This window comes from Saccopteryx bilineata, chromosome 5, assembly GCF_036850765.1.
Source record: "Saccopteryx bilineata isolate mSacBil1 chromosome 5, mSacBil1_pri_phased_curated, whole genome shotgun sequence".
Taxonomy (NCBI): domain Eukaryota; kingdom Metazoa; phylum Chordata; class Mammalia; order Chiroptera; family Emballonuridae; genus Saccopteryx; species Saccopteryx bilineata.
In genome coordinates, this window is record NC_089494.1 from 134114887 (window position 1) to 134137147 (window position 22261).

General features: G+C 45.9%; 1 protein-coding gene across 8 annotated transcripts in view; it reads left to right on the top strand.

The window, feature by feature from the left end:
- The first annotated feature begins 2231 nt into the window (after positions 1 to 2231).
- The window catches only part of JCAD (junctional cadherin 5 associated), a 53040-nt gene continuing 33010 nt past the window's right edge, over positions 2232 to 22261 (top strand). For 6 of the 8 annotated variants that reach the window (XM_066233878.1, XM_066233880.1, XM_066233882.1 and 3 more), the window contains exons 1-2: positions 2232 to 2355; positions 18460 to 18798. In XM_066233878.1, coding sequence (XP_066089975.1) covers positions 18518 to 18798 — 281 coding nt within the window. In that variant the 5' untranslated portion in view covers positions 2232 to 2355; positions 18460 to 18517. Of the gene's footprint in view, positions 2356 to 18459; positions 18799 to 21054; positions 21211 to 22261 lie in introns of those variants that run through there. The other 2 variants (XM_066233886.1, XM_066233885.1) reach the window with 2 other exon arrangements.

The following is a 22261-nucleotide window of genomic DNA, read 5'->3' on the forward strand; positions in this document are numbered from 1 at the left end:
ACCCTGCCCCCTTCCTCCTCATAGTCCACTCCCACATCTTCAGAAAACCTTCGACTTTTCTCCTTGCCCCCCCCCCCCAGCACCACCACCTCCTTCTAGCCACATTTTTGTTGTTGTTCTGCTCATTCATTTGAAATGGTCTTCGTCATGGCTGGAAAGTGTTACAGCAGTGCTGATGGTACACCTGTCCTGAAGAAAGAGAGAAGCCAAACATTTTGAAATGAGGTTGTCATGATGAAGAGTCAGTGTCAAGAAACCAAATGCATCTTTAACGTTATGAAGTTGTCCTTTCCAGGATCTGAATTTCAATCTCGTTACTTTCCTTAACAGCCATTGGGCTAAAACACAATGTCTTATTATGCTTTATTTGGGTTGCTTTAGCTTCTTTCCTAACATGACTTCAATGTTGTTTTCTACTGCAACTATACAGCATTTCAATTACATTATAAAACTTCTGTGAGGGTGACCCAGAAAGCCAACAATATAACATTGTTCTATGAGGAAAACATTTCCTAATCTCAATTTGCTAGCTGACTAATGATCTTGTGGAAACATTTGGCTCCATATGTGTCTGTATAGCGCTGGGCACATATAGGTGCCCCACAACAACAAAAGGTTATTTCACGGAGCTAACAAATTGAGGACAAACGGAAATTGTATGTCATTGAAACCATCTATTCCCAAAAGATGCTTTTATGAAAAGAAGTAATGTCACCACTGTTAATAACTGCAAAGTTCCAGAAAAGCTGCACCAATTTTTTTCTTCTTTTTTTGCATCTTATCTCCCAGCCTAGAGATGATACCCTTTGTCTTTGCCTAGCCACAACCTTTAAGATGATTCCTGCGCTCCAGCCCATGGTACACTATCAACACAAGTATTAGTGGTTGCAGTTAACATTTCCTCATTCTCATGTGCCAGTACTGTGCTGAGTACTTGGAAGGCACTGTCTCATTTAATTCTCATGGATTTCCTACAAGGTTAACATTGTTATTATCCCCATTTTATTCGAGAGGACATCGAGGCTAACAAAACTGAAGCAACACACTGAGAAAGTGACAGCAGCCACAAGATTGAGACCCAAGGCGCCCATCTTTTGAGCACCTGACCATTCTGTTCACTTCTGTCTTCTTGGCTCGAGTCCTCAAATGAACTATAGATAATTTACAGCATGGCACCTGATAATAGATCTTCTTCCCTCCGTTCCCTCATCACCTCCCAGCCCAGTCTGTTTGGCTTTTTTGCTCTTCTAAAATGACTGCACACTCTTCGTGGTTAGGGTTCAGAACAAGCGTCTTAGGCCAGATTCTGCAACATGCTAACTATGTGTCTCCCTGAGCCCCAGATTCTATGACACCCACCTTAAAGGACTGTGGTAAAGAGGAAAAGGAAATAACACACATGAAGGGCTCAGACTGGATGACAGTGAAAACAACTTTAGATTTTATTGGTGTTACTGGGGTTACAGAAGTAAGCACAGCCCTGATCCATGGTGTGGTTAAATGTTCTTCTAAAAGTCCATTCTGTAGGGACTCGACTCTGCTTTGCCATTTATTTTGCCTCCATGGACTTAACTTAGCCAACAGTCTCTCCCTCTCCCCCCGACTCATCAGCAAAGTTGCACATTTCATGTCTTTTTTCTGACCTCCAATTTACAAGGACTTGCCCCTGAACAGACCTGGCAGCAGTCTAGTCTCTGCTGCCAGAGAAACTTGGAGTGGTTGGGAGACTGGCAATGCTCCTTCTGGTCTGAGCTCCCCACTGCTCTCCTCTTAGTCTTGGCTTTAGGAAAATCCTACTGCTGGCTTCCTCTGAGGTCTCTTCCAGCCTACTACTAAGAAGACTCTTAGATGTCTTTTTTTTTTTTTAAGGAGGAAATCCTAAGCACTAAGCTGTTGTCACCTCATGCCTTCAATGCGTGTGTGTCCTGTATACAGCTGTGTTCATATGTGTCTGTGTGAGTCAGTGTGTATACGTGTGAGAGTTTGCATGTAACTGGACAGGAGGGTTTCGAGGTTTTGTGTCTATGAGAGTGTGCATGTGTACATTCCAACAGGGTCAAAACTGCCAAACCTAAGTTTGGCAGGAAAAGACAGGAAAGCGCGGCCAGCCCACCTGTGCCTTCAGCACGACCCACCCAGGCAGGGACTCTAGGCCCTGGCTCAGTTCTGCGCCTGGGTGCAGCCCTCCCACCGAGGAGGCTGGAGCCTGGAGGCGGGCGGGGCGGGGCGGGGACGACGGGCGGGGCGGCTCCGGGCACGCTCGGCCGCGGCAGCTGCGGGAGGGCTGGCCGCGCGGGTCCCGGCCGGCCGGAGCGGCGGCGGCGGCGGCGCGGGGCAGCATGCGGAAGCCAGTCGGTAAGCCCCGGCGACTCTTCCCACTCCGGCCTCCTGCCGTGCATGTGACCGGCTCCCGTGGCTCTCCGCCGACCTCGCCCCCACCTCCCGCTCTCGCCCTCAACTTCTCCTGCCGGCCGTTGCTCGGGTCCGAGCGGCAGCCGGCCTCGGGGGACGTGAGCACCCCGCCTCGAGCCCCCGGGCGGCGCTCAGCCTCGCAGCCTCGGGGTGGGGGGGCCGCCGCTGCGCCGGCAGGCGAGCCCCCGCCCTCAGCTGCCCAGCCCCGGCGCGGGTCGTGGGCTCCGGGGGCGCCGTGGGCCGCCGCTGGCGTTCGGGTGCGCGTCGCCCCTCGGCGCGGGTTGGGGGCTGGGAGGACGAGGACTGCCGTTCCCCTCGCGCGGCGCCCCCGCTCCAGCCGAGTCCAGCTCGCCTTTTGCTCCCGCGCGCCGCCTTGGCGGACGCCTCCACCCGAGAGCTGACAGCGCTGCTCGGAGCCCCGAGGTCCCACGTTCCCACCGTGCCTGCTACCGCCGGACCTGCGGGACCTGCCCGCGGGACGTTGGGAGCCAGCCGCCGCGGCCCCGCTCCCTGCTCGGGTCCCCTTCCGGCCTGGTGACCCCCTGCTCAGTCAGGACCGGGGATTAGGGTGCTAATCGCCGCTGCTCCCAGCGAGTGTCCGGGTGGCCTGGCTCCACTGGTGGTGGTCAAGCAAAAAAGAAAAGAAAAAAAGAAGGAGGAGTGAGAGAAAAGAAAGAGCGCCGCCTGAAAGTGCTATAGACCTCGTCAGTCCGCCGGTTTATGGGACCCGGGCCACCGGGCCGCCTGCCCACCCGCGGAGTCGCGCGGCGGGGCCCAATGGCACTCTCTGCTCCCCAGCCCGATCGCTGTCAGGCCAACCCATGTGCCGGGGCTTCCCAGGTGCCCGGGCTGCGGCGGGGCTGGGCTGGGCACCCACAGCACAAAGCGCCGCTCGTGCTCCTTGTCGCTGGCCATAGCAGCCGGACGCCTCTGATGCTTCTGGGGTTTTGAGAGAGAAGCTGTGATTTCACTATTGAAGAAAAAGAATAAAAACGGGAACTTTTTGCCAGCACAACCTGAACATGCACCAGTCCTGGTCATTCAAGCTCTGTAGAAGCAGAGGATTTGAGGGAATTAGATTAGACAGATCACCAGCCCGCTTCCCCACCACACACCCCTTGCTGCCTACTCTCCCAGTCCCTGCATCCCCTCCCTTACCCCCCAGGCCACATTTCCCTCCCCTTCTCGGGAGGAGGGTGAAGTAGTGTGGACCACATATCTTAGCCTTTTCATACCTGCTTCTCTGGTTTTTTTTTGTCTTCTCAGTTTGCAGATATCCAAGTGATTTGAAGTGAGGGTTGGAGGGTGGGAGGGCATGCTTGCTAGGGGAGGGGAGGAAAGGGAGAAATAGTATTTGGGTAGCCAGAAATTTTCTTGACAGAAATGGCAGACTCAATAGTCTCAACTCAGTGGTCACAGGCGGTGCAAATAAAACTTCAGGAAGCGGGGCCTTATGTCAGGTGGTTTTTGAATTTAAGATGACCAGATTCAGACCATCCAACAACATAAGTGTGTGTAAAGTTTAAAAAAATTGTTTTTTCCTTTTGCAAATCACACTCAGATTCTATTTCATGGAATTTGTGCTGGTTTTCATGTAAAAATTGGGGTGTGTTGGTTTTCATGTAAAACCAGGAGTTTAGTGAATTCATTCAGTTTTCCGTAATGTTCTGTGGGTTTGGATTTTCTGTTTACCTTGATACGCTGAACAAGCTTCCTGAAGTCCCTAAATGTTCCTCAGGTCAGGCAGCATGTAGCAAACTGTTTTACTCCTGGTGTAGTGGGTGAGCAAGTGTCTGTTGAACAGACTTAATTTGCTGGGTGGTTCTCCCATCAAACTTCACCCACTGCTGCAGAGACTGGAAAGGACAGGACCTTGGCAGACCCAAGAGATTTAGCGGGAGTTGGGTGGGTGGAGGATGTCTGCGCCAGAAAAAACAAAAGGAATTTTGTCCTTCTGCCTCCCTGGAACATAACTTAAAAAGGCTTAAGTGTCCGTATGATTAGCTTGACAAGCTAATCAGAGTTACCTAATAACCCATCTGAGTGGTCACAGATTCCTGGGGCAGTTGGTGTATTGTTCAGTAGCTATGTACTAACTGGACAGGGGTGGTACCACGAGGAGAATCAGAAAGGACCAATTTGTTTTTTTCAGTTAAAAAAAGAAAGCAAATATGGAAAGATCCTTGGAGTCAGATTTTTTTTTTTTAATTTTCATTGATTTTGAGAGAGAGAGGAAAGGAGACGGAAAACGGGAAGGGAGAAAGAGAGAGAGAGAAAGAAAGCACCAACTCCTCACACTTGTTGGTTTCATTTTAGTTGTGCACTCATTGGTTGCTTCTGGTGCGTACCCTGTGCAGGGATGGAACCCGCGACCTCCTCGCTGTGCCTGTACCCGCGACTCTGTTCACTGAGCCACCTGGCCAGGGCCTGGAGTCTGGTTTTTAAAATGCAATTTAAAAATAAATCCGAGAAATACATTCAGTAAAGAAAGCCCAGGAGTCTGTAGTTTTGCCAAGTTCTTGTCCTTGCTGGGAGGGCCCTTCAGTTTGGGAGGACAGCAATACCCAGAGTGTTGCAGGAGTCCAGACGTTTCTTTCTTAATGAGTTTGGTGGGACTCCATGCCTCTTAATCTGGAGAGAGTTTAGAACAAAGAGCATAGGATTGAAACAATTGTTCCGTTGTGGTTTTTATTTTGATAAGCAAGGGCTTGTCTCTCTGAGATCCTCTAGGCCAGCGGTTCTCAACCTGTGGGTCGCGACCCTGGCGGGGGTCAAACGACAAAAACACAGGGGTCGCCTAAAGCCATCGGAAAATACAGGTTGAGAACCGCTGCTCTAGGCCTATTGCTGAACCCATTCCTGAGGTTTGCTTTTTTTTTTCTTCCAACAAATGTTGCTTTTTACCTTTTGAATGGGAAGGGTTATATCATTAAAGCCTTGCTATTGTGCTTCACAAGGGCCAGCTAACAAAAGGAATGCTGAGGGACATTCACTTGCCAGGCAGGCCGGCAGCCCAGGGAAAGCTAGATCAATCTCCAATGCTTTAAACAACAAATGTCATTTAAAAAATACAGGTGCTGCCTGATATTAAAACCTGAATTATCTTAGTTTTTAATTTGTGGTTTCATATATAGGATTTGGATTATTACCTTTAATTCCTTTAAATATATTTTCAAAAGACAATATAGTTGTGAACAGCCTGGCTACTGTGGCCAAGAAGCTCAGGCCGCTAAATATCTTTGTAGTTTGTGGCTTGTTGAGTCTCTCTTGATAGCTCACCCTATTAAGCTTGTTTATTCTCTATGTAAAGGAAAGAATTTAGATATCATTATGAAGAGACAGCAAGATATATTTCAAAGAGGGGAAGAAAAAGAGAGAGGGAACAACTGTATGTATAGGAAGAGCAGTTGGAGTAGGAGAAACCAGTTACTGCTGGTGAGTGAGCTCTTGGCTGGGGTTATTGGGTTGTTGGGAACTTTTACTTTTGTTTAAATACTAAATTGTGTAGTGTTTACTTCTGGAATAACTTTATATTACTTTGTAATTAGAAGATAAACAAAAATGTAAGAGTTATATGTAGTCATTTAAAATTCAATGTTTTTGGCCCTGACCAGTTGGCTCAGTGGTAGAGCATTGACCCATTGTGTGGATATTCCGGGTTCGATTCCTGGTCAGGACACACAGGAGAAGTGCTCATCTGCTTCTCCACCCCTCCCCTTCTCCTTCCTCTCTGTCTCTCTTTTCCCTTCCAGCAGCCAAGGCGTCACTGGAGCAAAATTGGCCCGGGCGCTGAGGATGGCTCCATGGCTTTTGCCTCAGGTGCTAGAATGGCTCCAGTTGCATTGGGGCAATGCCCCAGGTGGGCAGAGCATTGCCCCCTAGTGGGCATGCTGGGCAGATACTGGTTGGACACATGTGGGAGTCTGTCTCTCTGCCTCCGCTTCTCACTTCAGAAAAATACACAAAAAAATTCAATATTTTTATAAAACCTTGGCTCTTTTATCCTAAAAGTATTTGAAAACAAAACTAGTGTATTGTAAATTTAATAGACTGTTTTAGGAATCTTTATATGTGGATTTTGACATGTTTGATGATAATAAAATTAAATCTAACCTATTATAAATTTCACAGTTATTCTTCTAAGTAGCCAAAAATTTTAGAAGATTTAAAAAAGTCATATTTAGGGCCTGGCTGGGTAGCTCAGTTGGTTAGAGTATCATCTGACATGCTGAAGTTGCAGGTTAGATCCCTAGTCAGGGTGCATACAGAAATCAACCAATGAATGCATAAATAAGTGGAACAACAAATTGAAGTTTCTCTTCTCTCTCTCTCTCTCCCTTAGTAGTGCGGTACTCAGGGTCTCAAGAGATTATGGTGAGGATTCCCAAAGCATCATTGTGTGATAGAATCCAAAGAGGAAAGAGAAGACGGGAGTGTGTGTGTGTTTACACAAGTTGGGGAAAAGACAAAAAAAAAGTTAGAGATAATATTTGTGGAAAAAAGTGAAGTGAATAATATTTTCTTTTTGTTCTGTCTCTTTTTGGATCAGAGCCTTAACACTGACCCAACCCAGAAAGATTGGGTTCCAGGATCCTTTTTGATCTTTGACCCAAGTTTTTAAAGTTTTTTTTTTTCCTTTTTTTCCACTTTACAGAAACAACTCAGTGATGGTTGTCTTACTAAAATTATTATTTCACAGATTAAATATACTTTTTGTGTTTTAGGAGATTTTTAACAACTTGAGGGTTGTGGCAGAGCGGGCCATTGCACGGTGTGGTTTGGTAACGACACTGTGTGAGAACTTGCTGTCCCAGAACTTAAACTGGAACTGTTAGTTCTTTATTTATTAAGGCTGAAAAAGGAAATGACCATCCTATTGCTCATAGTAAAATATGTCATTCTATCATTAAAAAAAAAAGCTTATAGAAAGTGTTAAAAATCTATGTATTAGTTAAGCAACATGCTCCATTCTGGTTTATTTTATGTCTTGACTATTTACCTCTTCTTTAAAGAAAGTACTTTGTTATGTAGTAATCATAACATTAGACCAAAAAGTTGTCAGTTGAAGAAATATTTACAGTGAACTGCCAATAATTTGAGGGACTAGTTACATCTTAAGTACGGAATGTCAGTGAATCCAGCTAACCTTTTAGGTTCTCTGGAGTAATAACAATGTCTAATCAGAATCCTTAGAGTGCTATTTGTAATCTTGTATTAGATTTTATCAGCAAAACATAATTTTAGGCTTACTGGAAACAGGTTAAGAATCTGTAGGCAGATTAGGGGAAGGGTATACGAAGGGACATATATAAGGTGATGGTAAATTATTTGGCATTGTGTGATGCATATACAACATAATTGACTAATCAAATGATGGAATGATGTTTGCCTGAAATCTATGTACACTTGTTGATCAATGTCACCCTTAAAGTTAACTTTATAAATAAATAACAAAACAAAAAAAATGAATCTGTAGGCAGATAAGGACACATGCAGCATATATGTACTAGATCAGTGGTCCCCAACCCCCGGGCTGCGGACCAGTACTGGTTTGTGGGCCATTTGGTACCGGTCCTCAGAGAAAGAATAAATAACTTACATTATTTCCGTTTTATTTATATTTAAGTCTGAACGATGTTTTATTTTTAAAAAATGACCAGATTCCCTCTGTTACATCCTTCTAAGACTCACTCTTGACGCTTGTCTCGGTCACATGATACATTTATCCGTCCCACCCTAAAGGCCGGTCTGTGAAAATATTTTCTGACATTAAACCTGTCTGTGGCCCAAAAAAGGTTGGAGACCACTGTACTAGATTCTTAGAACCTTATGTGAATTTCTCATTTTATTCTTGTTGGAGTCTTCCAAGTAGATAATCTGTTTTCAAAGCTACATTTTCCTGATCCTACCTAAGCAAGTCCTTGTTTTAAAATTTTTTTCCTGCTTTGATGAAATAATAAGTTAAAGTATACTGTTCACAAAAATTCAGGGCTATTTCAAAATTAATATGAAGCGATAAAATATCCCCCAGTTTTTTTTGAGCAGTATATATGAAAGTGCCAACATATGACCATTTTTTTACCTGCAAAATGGTGCTTTGTAAGGTTCATTTTATGACAGAACCTTATAAAATATATTTCATGACAGAGTCTCATAAAATACAGTAAAATATAGATAAGGACATTAAGAAGAAATTCAGGATTCAGTACTGTAGGCATTTTCCCTTTCAGTGTTTTCTCTCCTCGTGCATATGTATGTGAATGAAATATGTATTACACCGAATCAGGTTTTGTATCCTGCTCTTATTATTTAACTTGGTACCATGAGCTTTTTCCCGTGCCATTATATATCTGAAAATATAATTTTATATGTGTGTTTATATTTCTTTTTTTTTTTTTTAATTCAGTGAGAGTCAGGGAGGCAGAGACAGACTCCGCATGCGCACTGACCGGGTTCCACCCAGCAAGCCCACTAGGGGGTGATACTCTGCCCATCTGGGGCATTGCTCTGTTGTTCAGCAACCAAGTTCTTCTTATTGCTTGAGGCAGAGGCCATGGAGACATCCTCAGCACTCAGGGCCAACTTGCTCCAATTGAGCTGTGGCAACAGGATGGGAAGAGAGAAAGAGAGAAAGAGAGAGAGAGAGAGAGAGAAGTGAGAGGGGAGGGGTGGAGAAGCAGATGAGCACTTCTCCTGTGTGCCCTGGCCAGGAATTGAACCGGGACTTCCACATACCTGGCTGATGCTCTACCACTGAGCCAACTGACCAGGGCGTATATACATATTATAGTCTATCATGTGGATGCACCAGAATTTTTAACCATCCCAACTAAAAATAGACATTTAGTCTAATTTTTTTTTATAGTGACAGAGTCAGAGAGAGGGACAGATAGGGACAGACAGACAGGAATGAAGAGAGATGAGAAGCATCAATCATTAGTTTTTCATTGTGGCACCTTAGTTGTTCATTGATTGCTTTCTCATATGTGCCTTGACCGTGGGCCTTCAGCAGACCGAGTAATCCCTTGCTGAAGCCAGCGACCTTGGGGCCAAGCTGGTGAGCTTTGCTCAAACCAAAGGAGCCTGCGTTCAAGCTGGTGACCTCGGGGTCTTGAACCTGGGTCCTCTGTGTCCCAGTTCGATGCTCTGTTCACTGGGCCACTGCCTGGTCAGGCATTCTAATTTTTTATTATCATAATTAACCCTTGGCTAAATATCCTTATAAAGCTTTGTGTATAGCTCTGATTATTTCATTAGGATGGAAAGTAGTGGGATTTGTCCATCGGGTTTAAGATTTTTAAAGATTTTATAACATATTAATCATTTTTAAAAAAGGAAATTTTCATTTACACACAGACATATACATTCATACACCTGCAGATAGGAGAACCTGAATAGGTTTACTGTGCCTTCAGCAATAACAAATAGTGCTTTTTAGACGATAATAGTTTGATAAGTGAATAAATGGTATTTTGGTTAGATTTGTATATATTTGATTGTGAGGATGAATATTTGTTTTGTATTTTTAGTAGGATATTTATCTCTTTATTAATTTTCAGTTTAGGATATAGGCAAATTTCTAAAAATAAGACAAATTCTGGTTGAATTAATCCAGCTTATTTGTATTTTGTTTTATTTCAGAATCTTGGTGAGTCTTATAACTATAGATATGAGAATAAAAATATTTTAATTTTTATAAATAGAAAGAGATTAGGAAATGATTTCATTTGTGAGCTTCTACCTCTAATGATAAGAAAGCCCAGAATTGAAGTCACATCCCAACTAGGCTATGGCTTCCACAAGGGAGGTGTTGGTGAGTCACAGTGTCTTTGTGTTCCCCAGCACAGAGCCCAGGGCCTGGTACGCCAGGTGCGGACGGAACAGGCGTCTTGACCAGTTTACGTTGGAATGAAGTGTGCCGCGCCTGCGTTCTGGAACTTCTGGAGAGGAGAACAACTAGATGGAGTACTCCTTGCCCCTCCCCTGTCCCCCAGTATCCATCTCCTCCTCTTCTCAGTGTGTGACCACTTAGCTCTGCTCTCTCGGTTGGCCACTAATGAGGCCAAGGTCAGAGGTTCTATCTCATGTGGCCTAGTTAGCTTTGTTCTGTGTCATGGCCATGAGCAGTGTATTTTCACCGCAGGCAGCTGGCAGAAATGCATGCTGCTCGGCACAAGAGGGGAACAGGCTAGAGGGGGCAGACTCCTAGAGCAAGAGGGGTCCCCAAAGAACCTCTAGTCTAGTCTTTTTATTTACTTCTTCAAGGGAGACTGAAGCACAAATGAGCTCTCCCTTTTCTCTGTGCAGTGTCTCAGGGTCAGTTCAGTACGACAGACGTGTCTGAGCAACATGGAGAGACAGAAATATGTCCCTACCACGAGGGGGTAGACAGCTGGACTCCCTGCTTAAAGCTGATGAATTATTAACAGCGCCTTCCTAAGTTTATCATCCTTTCCATGTGACTATAAATGATATGGCTAATAGTTTAAGAACTTAGAAATCTGGTGCAGTAAGATTACTTGAAGTGGCCTCATTTAGGTCTTTGAAAGGGACAGATAATGTGAGGAAAATCCACTTGAAAATGATTTTGGGAAAAGAAAATTTTATGGGAATTGGTTGGTTAAATCAAAGTCACGTATACTTGCCATCTTCTCCAACCAATAATTATTTCTGACTATGTATTTCTGTTAATGAAAAAAAACATTATCTTAATCACCATTATTTTAGTCAAATTCAGTGTACTTCTTCCCTTGAAAATTACTCTTCTTATTTCTTTATTTTTTTTTTCTTATCCTTTCCACTACTTCCCCTGCATGTTACATAGAAGGGACTGATAACTCCTTGTCCGCACGTCTGTGCTTGGCCTGGCTACTTTAGCCCACTTTCCTGCGAGGCTGTTTACGGAGCGGCCTCACCCTTGCTTGTCCAAACCCTTTATGGTTTTCCATTGTCTGCTAAAATAAAGTCCAAATTCTATTAATGATGCAGATAAGAGTGGCTATTTTCATATAATTTTTTCCCCCTGAAAGTTACTCCTCTTTCATTTAGTATAGATGTAGTTTATCTGCTCTTTGGTTTTACACAATGGGTTTTATGATGGCTCCATGTTACTGACAAGGACCCTGAAACCTCATATGATGGAAGAGGTCAGCTGAATGTCCCGCAGGAATTGCATAGCATACTTATGAGTGAATCATACTACTATGTGTTCAGAAATTAATATTAGCATTGTCATCAAGACATTACAGTCAAGCGAGGTATCAACCCTGTGCATGTGTACTTGTGTTCATGTGTGTGTCTGGTGTGTATAAGGAAAGAAACATCTAGAAGAGCCCTCCTAATCCCACCGAATAAAGGAAAATTTACTTTTTCTTTTTTTTTATTATTTATTTGAGAGGAGGAGAGATAGACATCCTCATGTGTCCTGACCAGGTTCTACCCAGCAACTCCTGTCTGGGGCTGAGTCTCAAAGAAACTGAACTATCCTTAGTGTCTGGGACTGACACTTGATTCAGTTTAGCCACTGCCTAGGAGTAGGAAAGAGAGAGAGAAGAGGGAGAGGGAGGGAAAGAGAAGATGGGTGCTTTTCTTGTGTGCCCTGATCAGGAGTCGAACCTGAAACATCCATTTGCCAGGCTGATGCTCTATCCACTGAGCTAACTGTCCAGAGCCTATTTTTTTGTTTTTAGATATACAATTTTTCATTTTAATGTCATCATGTCTCTTATCTTTTCTTGTTTATGCATTATTTGGTAAATTGTGAAACTTTTGTTGTTATCTAGACGAGTGATCCTATAAATAGCATGGGTTTTGAAGCTAGCTGACCTTGGTTTGACCTTGTGTCTGCAATCATAAGTTGTGTAAGCTGGGACTCAGTCAACCTCAGTTCTCTTGTCTGTGTAATGGAGAGATTCATATGTCTATCAGGAAGTGTGCTGGAGTATAAAAGGAAGTCAAGTGTGCCAAGCAGTTAGCACAGTGTTTGGCACATTGCCCAGGCTCAGTGGATGGTTGATGTTATTATCTTTCATGTGTGCTGCTAGGTTGAGCTTACAGAGCAGTCTCTTCCTTCTGCTTTGTATGTAGAGAGTTTATTGGGGCAGGAGAGAATAAATTAGCCATGCACTAGAAGATATTCTTGATGACTTTGTTATGCACCTACTGGAGAATATTTTGAGCATTTTACCACCTATCACAAGCATCCTCAGAGGGGCAAAGTCCTGGAATATAAACCTATGGATGTCATGAATCAATCAGAAAAATCTGCTGTGGGCAAACTTGCCTGTTCAGCACTGTTATTCCTCCACTTCGTCCCCTTCAAACCACCTAAATTAGAGACTGCATGAGCTAAGTAAGCAGTTCTTTCTGGGTGTCATCTCATGAATTTAACTTCATTTAAACCAGTCTCATAGAGGGGATTGTGATTGAGAGTTGTGGATTGAGCCCTGTCTTCCCACCTGGCTCAGTGTTACTTGCTTTTTTGTTTGCTTGTTTATTTCACTGTTTCTTCAATTATAAGTTTCCAAGATTGTTAGTAGCATTTTTTTATTTTTTTTATTTTTTATTTTTTATAAATAAATTTTTATTTTAATGGGGTGACATCAATAAATCAGGGTACATACATTCAAAGAAAACATTTCCAGGTAATCTTGTCATTTAGTTCTGTTGCATACCCATCACCCAAAGAGAGATCGTCCTCTGCCACCCTCCATCCAGTTCTGTCTGTACCCCTCCCCCTCCCCCTCTCCCTCCTTCCCTTCCCCCACCCCCCCATAGCCACCACACTCCTGTTCATGCCTCTTAGTCTCGCTTTTATGTCCCACCAATGTATGGAATCCTGCAGTTCCTGTTTTTTTCTGATTCGCTTATTTCACCCCGCACAATGCTACCAAGACTCCACCCTTCCGCTATAAGTGATCCGATGTCACCCTTTCTCCTAGCTGAATAATATACCATGGTGTATATGTGCCCCATCTTCTTCATCCAGTCCTCTATTTTTTTTTACAGTGATTAACAGCCTTTAAGCAAACTCTTGGCCAATACAGCAAGAATCCATGAATGAGTAGTGTCCTTAACATGTTCCCCAAGTCCAAGTTGGCCCCATCACCATGCCAAATCCCTGAAAAATGCAACCCAACCACAGTTCAGTCTGTTAGGAGCCGTCACAGGGAGCAGGAGTCCAGGAAAGTTCCCCACAGGAAAAGTCCGCATGGCACTGGATTTGTTGTCACCATTCTATGCTTTGCAGCTCATGTCCAAGTCCCAATGACCGCTGCTTCTAGCTGGTAATGATTCAGGCAGACTGGAAAAAGCCATTTGCAGCATGCGTGGATATGGAGCTTCTGTTCTCCTCTGCCTGGAGAAGATTGTAAGTAGCATTTTAATAACAGAGATAGGAAAACAAAATATATATTTCGCTTATCCTCTTGTACACTCAGCACAAAATCTTTCCATAAAAAGAATTTTTATAAGTCCAGTTTTTTTCTTTCTATATATAGTTGGCCCTTCAAACCAGAGGGGGATGAGGGGTGCTTACCCCTCAAGAAGTTAAAAATCCAGGTATAACTTTTGATTTCCCAAAGACTTTACTGATAGCCTACTAAGTCATAGTTGAAATGTTATATGTATTATATACTGTATTCTTACAATAAAGTAATCTAGAGAATGGAAAATATTATTAAGAAAGTCATAGAAAAAATACATTTACGGTATTTATTGAAAAAAACACCTCACGTATAAGTGGACCTGCACAGTTCAAACCTGTGTTCTTCAGGGGTCAACCATATGGTCCTACAGAGTTTATTTGAATCAATGCACCCCTTTTGCTCAACCCAAGTTGTCCAGCCAGTACATAGGAGAAAACTAAAGGCTTGGAAGCACGTCACTTGATAGAGGCCTCCCCATGAAGTGAGAGTGAGGATGCAAACCTAGGTCATCTGACATCAAAGCACGTGTCTGCTCTTGCTGTGCTCTGCCACCTTCTCTGTGCTTGAGAGGGACAGCGATTTCCAACCTGTGCGCTGCAGGATTTTTCAGACATGCAGTACCTGACTCTTTAGTCAGGGACACTGATCTTTCCTCAAATAAAAAACTGACAACAGCCAACAGAACAACACCTGTCCTGTGTGAATGAATCAACATTATACCTATTTTTTTTGTCAGATCAGCAAAAAATAGAATACATTTTTTGGTGTGGTGCAGCCTTTCAGTAATAGTGTGTGTGTGTGCCAGGAGATGACACGGGTTTAACATCGCTGTTGTGGGAGAAGTGTGCGGTCAGCCTTTCAGTAATAGTGTGTGTGTGCCAGGAGATGACACAGGTTGAACGTCGCTGTTGTGGGAGAAGTGTGCGGTCATCGTTACACGGGGACGAGCTGAAACAGTTGAGTGCGTGCCACCCAGAGAGCAAGACCCATTGCACCATTTTTCTTCTGACACTAGAGCTTTTCGACTGCTTTGTCAGTGGTGCCATTGAAACGATGGACCTATCAGTACTTTAGGAATCTAGGGACCCGGAGAGCAGCAGGAAAATATGAAAAGAACAAAAGCTAAATCAAAAGAAACAAAGAGCTGTGTCTTGGCTTTCTCAAACCAAAGAGGGGAGTGTAGAGGTGGCAGCACTGCACACTGGCTGGCTTCCAGGGACCTACGTGGCCCTTGCTCCCGTGGCGCTGGCCTCTCTGTGAACCAGTGACGCCATGTCCCAGGCCTCTGGTGGCAAGCCCCTGTAGGTCATGGGTAGAGCTGGAAGGAAGCAGAAGACAGTACTTTCCCTTAAGGACATTCATTTCTTTTTCATTTTCTGCTCTTAGGAATAGGAACATGGCTTCACTTGGTAGCTGTGCTGCTTCTTGGAAAGAACATTTCTGTTAGGACAGACAGCTGTATTTGCTGTCAAGAACAGAGCAATGAACTTATCAGATAAAAGAATTTCTCAGAGATCGACAGTGTATTTGAACTTGCTGGCATTTCAGAGGTCATCGAGTCCAGTACCTGGACAAGCTTTTAGTCCAGCAGCTCCCTGGATGCTTTGCCCCTCCTCAACCCCTCCACGTCCCCTCCTGGTGGCCACTGTGATTGACATGTTAGTGAGGCAGCCCATTCCCTCTTACGTGGATGAGGGCACCGAAGACAGTAAGCTCACTAGGACGGGGTTAGAGTGACGAGGTGACTGATTGCTCAGCCGTTTGTGCTGGGGGAGGCAGTATTGAGCACAGGTGTGGAGAAGAGGGCAGGCCCAGGCTCTGAGCTGGGGTTGAGAAGGTGAAGAGTGTGCAGCAAAGGACTGCATGGTGTCAGGGGACATTTGTTTGGGCTGTGGGACCTGACGCTGGCATACTTTGTACGCCTGACCCCCACAAGCTCTAGCCTCTGTGATATGAAAAAGTTAGGACTTTCTAGTAGTCAGTATGATTTTGACCTCAGACCTATAGAGCTCAAGTTATGGCTCTGAGGGGTTTGAATCTCTTTTGAAAGATGTTTATGGCTTGGCCTGGGTTGTTGGGCATTTAAAGGTTTGCTAAATATAATTACCAGGCAGACATAGCCATAATGGCCCAGCTTCCCTAACCCCAAAAGGAAAATAAGCCACATCCGTATCTTGTGAGGGTCATTTCTTACTACTCTAACAGGGACTGTGTGCGGCACAGCCAGCTCCATGGTGGACATTGGCCTGCTCTCAGATTGTGAGATAGCTAGTTGGAGTGCTGTGCACTTTGCTTTTGAAGAACCTGACATAGCAAGAGAGAGAAACTGAGTGTCATAGGATGTAAACTCTGACTTGAACTCTGGTGCTGGCTAGATGTGTGACACTGAACCAGTGGGTCTAAGGACCCTGGTCTAGGTTACCAGGATTCTGTTACATTATTTCTTCACTGTCAGAATAGTTGTACCCCAAATCTAGTTTAAATGTGAATTCCCCCTCTCATACACATGCCGTTTATCTAGCAAACTCCTAATCATTCTTCAAAACCTAGCTCAAAGGCCCCTTTGTCTCATTTATAAATTCACCCCATAGTTACATATTGCAAGGATATATGTGCTAAATTCTGGGTGTCTAGCATCAAACAAAACAAAGACCCTGCCTTCCCGGCCATTCCTGTGTGTCCCCATATCCCCGTGTCTGTAAAGGAATCTCCTTCCTCAAAGACTATATATAGTCCAGTGACTTGCTCAATTGAATCAAAGAGCAAATGTTTGACTCTCTGGTCCTCCCATTTCTAAGTGAATGACCCAAGCTGTACAACTCCCTAAAAGACACACAGCAGGAATGTCAGGGATGGAAGAATTGCTAAGGAGGTTTTTCTACTAGTGCAGCAACTACTAGGGTTTGTCGACCTCACATAACCATGCCAGAACCTAAGGGAACTCTGTAGCCGTCCAGAACCCTACAGGAGCTGAGCCGGGGTGTGCCGGTGAGCTGTGCAGCCTAGTGTGCCAGGAGGGAGGCCGTGCGCAGTCAGAAGAATCGGGCCCCAGCAAGAGTCCCCACAGACAGGAAGCACGCGCAGCTCCCTTCACCTGCACAGGGCAGCAGGCATTTCCTGGCCATTGTTCGCGGGGCTGCCTCAGCGCTGTTTCCGTCCGCCAGTGAGGCAGGTTGGAGTTGGCCAGCTCCTGCAGGCCTGGTGTTGGGGCGCCTCTTGTCCAGACCAGCATCACACCCCCCGGGGAGCCGGGGCCTCTGACCAGCTGCCTTCCACCCTACTGATAGTGAGGGGACACGGGGAAGAACAGTCTCTCCTGTGAAAATAAACGTGGCAACCCCACCCCCACCCTGCTTTCACACACAGACTTTCAAAAGTTTCCTATTCATCTCTTTAAATTTTTTTTGGTTCTGTGGTCTGAGGACAACTTACTTGGAGAAGTAAGTAGCTGCTAGTGAAATCATGGACCATGGCAGGGCTTGGCTGTGGACACCCTTGGCCCAGAGATGCAGAGTTATTGGGGAGAAATTTGATTCCAAAAGGTTTCACGGCCCTGGCCGGTTGGCTCAGCGGTAGAGCGTGGGCCTGGCGTGCGGGGGACCCGGGTTCGATTCCCAGCCAGGGTACATAGGAGAAGCGCCCATTTGCTTCTCCACCCCCCCTTCCTCTCTGTCTCTCTCTTCCCCTCCCGCAGCCAAGGCTCCATTGGAGCAAAGATGGCCCGGCCGCTGGGGATGGCTTCTTGGCCTCTGCCCCAGGCGCTAGAGTGGCTCTGGTCGCGGCAGAGCGACACCCCGGAGGGGCAGAGCATCGCCCCCTGGTGGGCAGAGCGTCGCCCCTGGTGGGCGTGCTGGGTGGATCCCAGTCGGGCGCATATGGGAGTCTGTCTGACTGTTTCTCCCCGTTTCCAGCTTCAGAAAAATACAAAAAAAAAAAAAAAAAAAAAGGTTTCACTTGGAAAGGGAAGCTCAGGCTGTGCGGTGGGCTGCGTGTGTGCCTGTCGTGTCGTGTTTCTGTGGTTGTGCCTGAGACTGAAGACTGGCTCCAGCCGCGGGCTGTTTGGCCTGGTCTGACTGCCCTTGCTCGGTGTATCCTGCTGATGTGTGTCACAGCTCTGGGTTGATGAGAAGTCTCATTCTGCCCTCTTAGAGTAAAAGGTATATCTACGAGATGAAGGCAGAGGAGTATAATTAGATAAAGATGCTGCCAGTTTCTCTTTTCAGAAATACCACGTAGTAATTGCAGCTCCTGAGGCTGTATTTAGTTTGTCTTCTGTCCTTTGCCTGTCATTTTCAGAGGACGAGGGCAAGGGATGGTGAACGCCATGAGTCCTGTCATTGCATAAACCCCACTCCAGACTCTTCATCAGGAGGCAGCCCTTCAAGGAGGGGTCCCTGTAAGCCACCACACCCTGCAGTGCCCCTGTGCCTCCAAACTCTGCACTTGGATGGGATAGAGGGTGGCTGCAGACAGCGGGCCCCTCGCTCCACATCCTGTGCAGGCCCCGTGCCGTGTTCATGACCTGAGTCCGGTTGGGTCAGGGGGAGGGAGGAGATGGTATCAGACACAGCTGCAGGGAGACATTGGGAGACCTCACCAACGTTCTCTGTTGTCCCCTCAGCGCGGGTCCTGCCACGACGCCCGTGCCAGCCACCGAGTGTGGACGAGGCCAGTGCAGCATGTACAGTGTAGAAGACCTCCTGATTTCCCATGGGTACAAGCTGTCCAGAGAGTTCCCAGCACCAGCTGAGGGTCACCGTGAGGGCTACCAGCCTGTGAGGACAAGAGCGAGAGGGGGCCATGGCCTGCGGAATGGCTGTGAGGATGGCCCTGCCGCCTTCCCACACAGTAAGGCATCGCTGGGGACTGCACGTGCGACTGATGCTGAGAAGCAGCACCATGTGCTGAGAGCCCACGGAGAGCCCTGGGGCGCCTCTGCTGCCTGGATGTCTGAGGATGGGTAAGTGCTCACCTACCAACTTCTTCTGGCTCGCAGGTGTGCCAGCAGGTATGAACTCCTCATGGTTGGCTGGGGTAATGGGGTAGGTGTGTGGGACAAGAGTGGTGCTGTCCATGGAGGTATTGGATGTCTCAGCAGCATGGAGCAGGGGCCAGGCCATAGTAGGCCTTCAATAATCCTGTGAGGAAATGAATTCCGTCCTGCTCAACATGGCAAGTCAGGACTTGGCTTCTTTGTTCCCTTGTAGTCTCGTTGTATGGCCTCACTAGGAGTCGTTTTGAGACTGTAAAAGCTAGTTTATGCCTGACCAGGAGGTGGTGCAGTGGATAGAGCATCAGACTGGGATGCGGAAGGACCCAGGTTCAAGACCCCAAGGTTACCAGCTTGAGTGCGGGCTCAACTGGTTTGAGCAAAAGCTCACCAGCTTGGACCCAAGGTCGCTGGCTCGAGCAAGGGGTTACTCGGTCTGCTGAAGGCCCGCGGTTAAGGCACATAAGGGAAAGCAATCAATGAACAACTAAGGTGTCACAATGAAAAACTGATGATTGATGCTTCTCATCTCTCTCTGTTCCTGTCTGTCTGTCCCTGTCTATCCCTCTCTTTGACTCTCTCTCTCTGTTTCTATAAAAAAAAGAAAAAAAGAAAAAAAAAAGGCTAGTTTATGTCAGGCACACATTCCTGGTGCATTAAGCTTTCTTATTAATGTGTTTCAATACTTGGTATGTTGCAAAGATGAAAGAGGTTTGCACCCCCTTCTGTCTGTGCAGGACACCTTTCCTCTTGTGTTCATATCATTCTGCTGGCTCTCAATGTGTGTTCACCTTGCGCACACACTGGCCCCCGTGTGGGTACTCCTCTGAGGACAGCAGCATCTGTGGGCATTTGTTTATAACAACAGAAGAGGCTAGCTTGGTTCGGCTGGGGGTGCAGAAGGGTTTAAGAAAGAAAGATTCTAGCTCTGTGGCAATCTGCAATCTGCCACAGAGCTAGCATGGGAGAGGAGCTGTGACCGCAAGGAACCCTTTGTCATCGCTTCATAAAACTGTTTGTCTTTAATACCGTGTTGGAACTGGGTTCAGGACAGGGCCGGGGATGGGGAGAGGGGTGGGGAGCCTCAGGCTTGGTGGGGGCTCTGCCTGGATTGAGCACTTCATGAAACTCCATGTAACCAACCAGAAACAGACCTTTACAGGGAAACATGCAAGCCCAGGAAGACAGGAGTGAATTAAGTCTAAGGGGCTACACTAGTCTTTAGGGGTGAGAAGTCACCTTTTTACAGGAAGGAACTCTTTTGCTCATTGACAGCTTGCAGGCAAAAAGTGGGAGGGAGTGTGTACTTATAGTTCAGAGCAGGGGTAGTCAGCCTTTTTATACCTACTGCCCACTTTTGTATCTCTGTTAGTAGTAAAATTTTCTAACCCCCCACAGGTTCCACAGTCATGGTGATTTATAAAGTAGGGAAGTAACTTTACTTTATAAAATTTATAAAGCAGAGTTACAGCAAGTTAAAGCATATAATAATAATTACTTACCAAGTACTTTATGTCAGATTTTCGCTAAGTTTGGCAGAATAAATCTCTATAAAACAACTTACTATAGTTAAATCTATCTTTTTATTTATACTTTGGTTGCTCTGCTACTGCCCACCATGAAAGCTAGAACGCCCACTAGTGGGCGGTAGGGACAAGGTTGACTACCACTGGTTCAGAGTGTCTAACACGTTGGCTTTTGGGTAAAAATGAAGGTGGTCCCCCTCCCTACGCCCAGTGTAGTGAAAGTACGTTTGTGTGGATGTTAGATCATTTCTCTGCTGGGAGTGTTGGGGGGGATTATCACTGACAGAGCCAGGTTCTGGAAGGGACCCAGAAATTTTAACCTGCTTTTGTGTGACCTTGCCCTTCACAAGTCACACTTGCGTCCGCTGCTGTCTTGAGCTTAAGTCTCTTTGGAGCCATGTTTCCAGAGAAAACACACTGACTATGGACTTTGGAAGAGGGAGCTCATGGGGAGCTGACTGGGAATTGGGACAGTTTGGTTATAATGACACAGACTTGTACTTGACTTTATTCTGACTTCCGTTGCTTCTGGATTTTTTTTTTTTTTGCATGCATTTGCGAGATTGAAAGAGAAAGAGAAAGAGACAGAGAGACAGAGAGACAGAGAGACAGAGACAGGAAGGAAGAGATGAGAAGTGTCAATTGGTACTTGTGGCACTTTCAGTTGTTCATTGATTGCTTCTCATACATGACTTGACAGGCCTCCAGCGAAGCCAGTGACCCCTTGCTCATGCCAGTGACCTTAGCCTTCAAGCCAACAACCATGGTATCATGTTGATGATGCTGTGCTCAAGTTGGTGAGCCTGCACTCAAGCCAGCGACCTCAGGGTTTCGAAACTGGGACCCAGTGTTCCAGGTCAGTGCTCTATCCACTGTACCATCACCGGTCCCATTGCTTCTCATTTTGTGCCCAGTGTTATCTATGCTTCCAACACTGGATGGCAGGGTCCTGAGAGCTCCTGCCAGTGCTGGGTGTGCCAGGCATGTATGGAGCACACATGGGCTTAAGTCATTCTTTGTAGCATTGTAACGAGCACTGACAGGGGCTGTGGAACCCATGCACATGTGCCATTTGGCTGTGCGGGGTCTCTTAAGGTCTTGAAAGTCTGGGTCAGAGAGGAGAGGTCCCTGAGTGAGAGGTGGTAAAATCCCCTTTAGAAATCTGCATGGGCAGTGTGGCTTCCAACCTCATCTGTCGTTTGCTCAGAACTTTCTAGCCCCTTTGTAAGGACAGGTTCTTGAAGACCACAGAACCAACCAGCTGGCCTCTGGTGGGTGGGCATCATCAGGTCCACCAGAAGTCTTTCCTTCTGTCACCAGTAAAGTCCCCAGGATAAGTGGCTTTGGGTTGCTCGGGGATGTCTTCATACAGATGACAACCTGGCCAGGCCTGGCCTCTTCCCCTGTTTCTGCACTTGGCTGATTTCACTTGGGAGGTGTATACTAGCTTTTGGATTGGGAGGGTTGGAAGAGGAAATGAGTAATACATGCTTGCAGAATTTCATGCCAGTGCTCAAAGCCTCAGAGACCAGCCTGGTTGGGTTATAATGTAATGATGTATTTTTTTTTTCTTTTTCTATTTTTAGTGGCCTATCAAAGGTAAACAGAAAGGTGGGCAGGAGCAGAATTATTTTTTTCTCATCAGACAAAAAAAGTGCTTTGGGAGAAAATAAGTAGGTGCTAGTTGTTAGCAGCTTAAAAATTAAAAGCAAGATAAAGTAAATTAATACAACACTACTTTGGCTTCTATAAACTGTAAATCTGGATAAATAAATGCATTGTGCCCGACCCCAGCCTCTGTCACTGGACGAGGGCAGTGACAGTCCTGCAGCCTGGCCTGTCCCATAGTGACCCTGCGCGCTGGCCTCTGGGTCTGGGCGGGAGGTGAGGCCCAGGACAGCCCTATG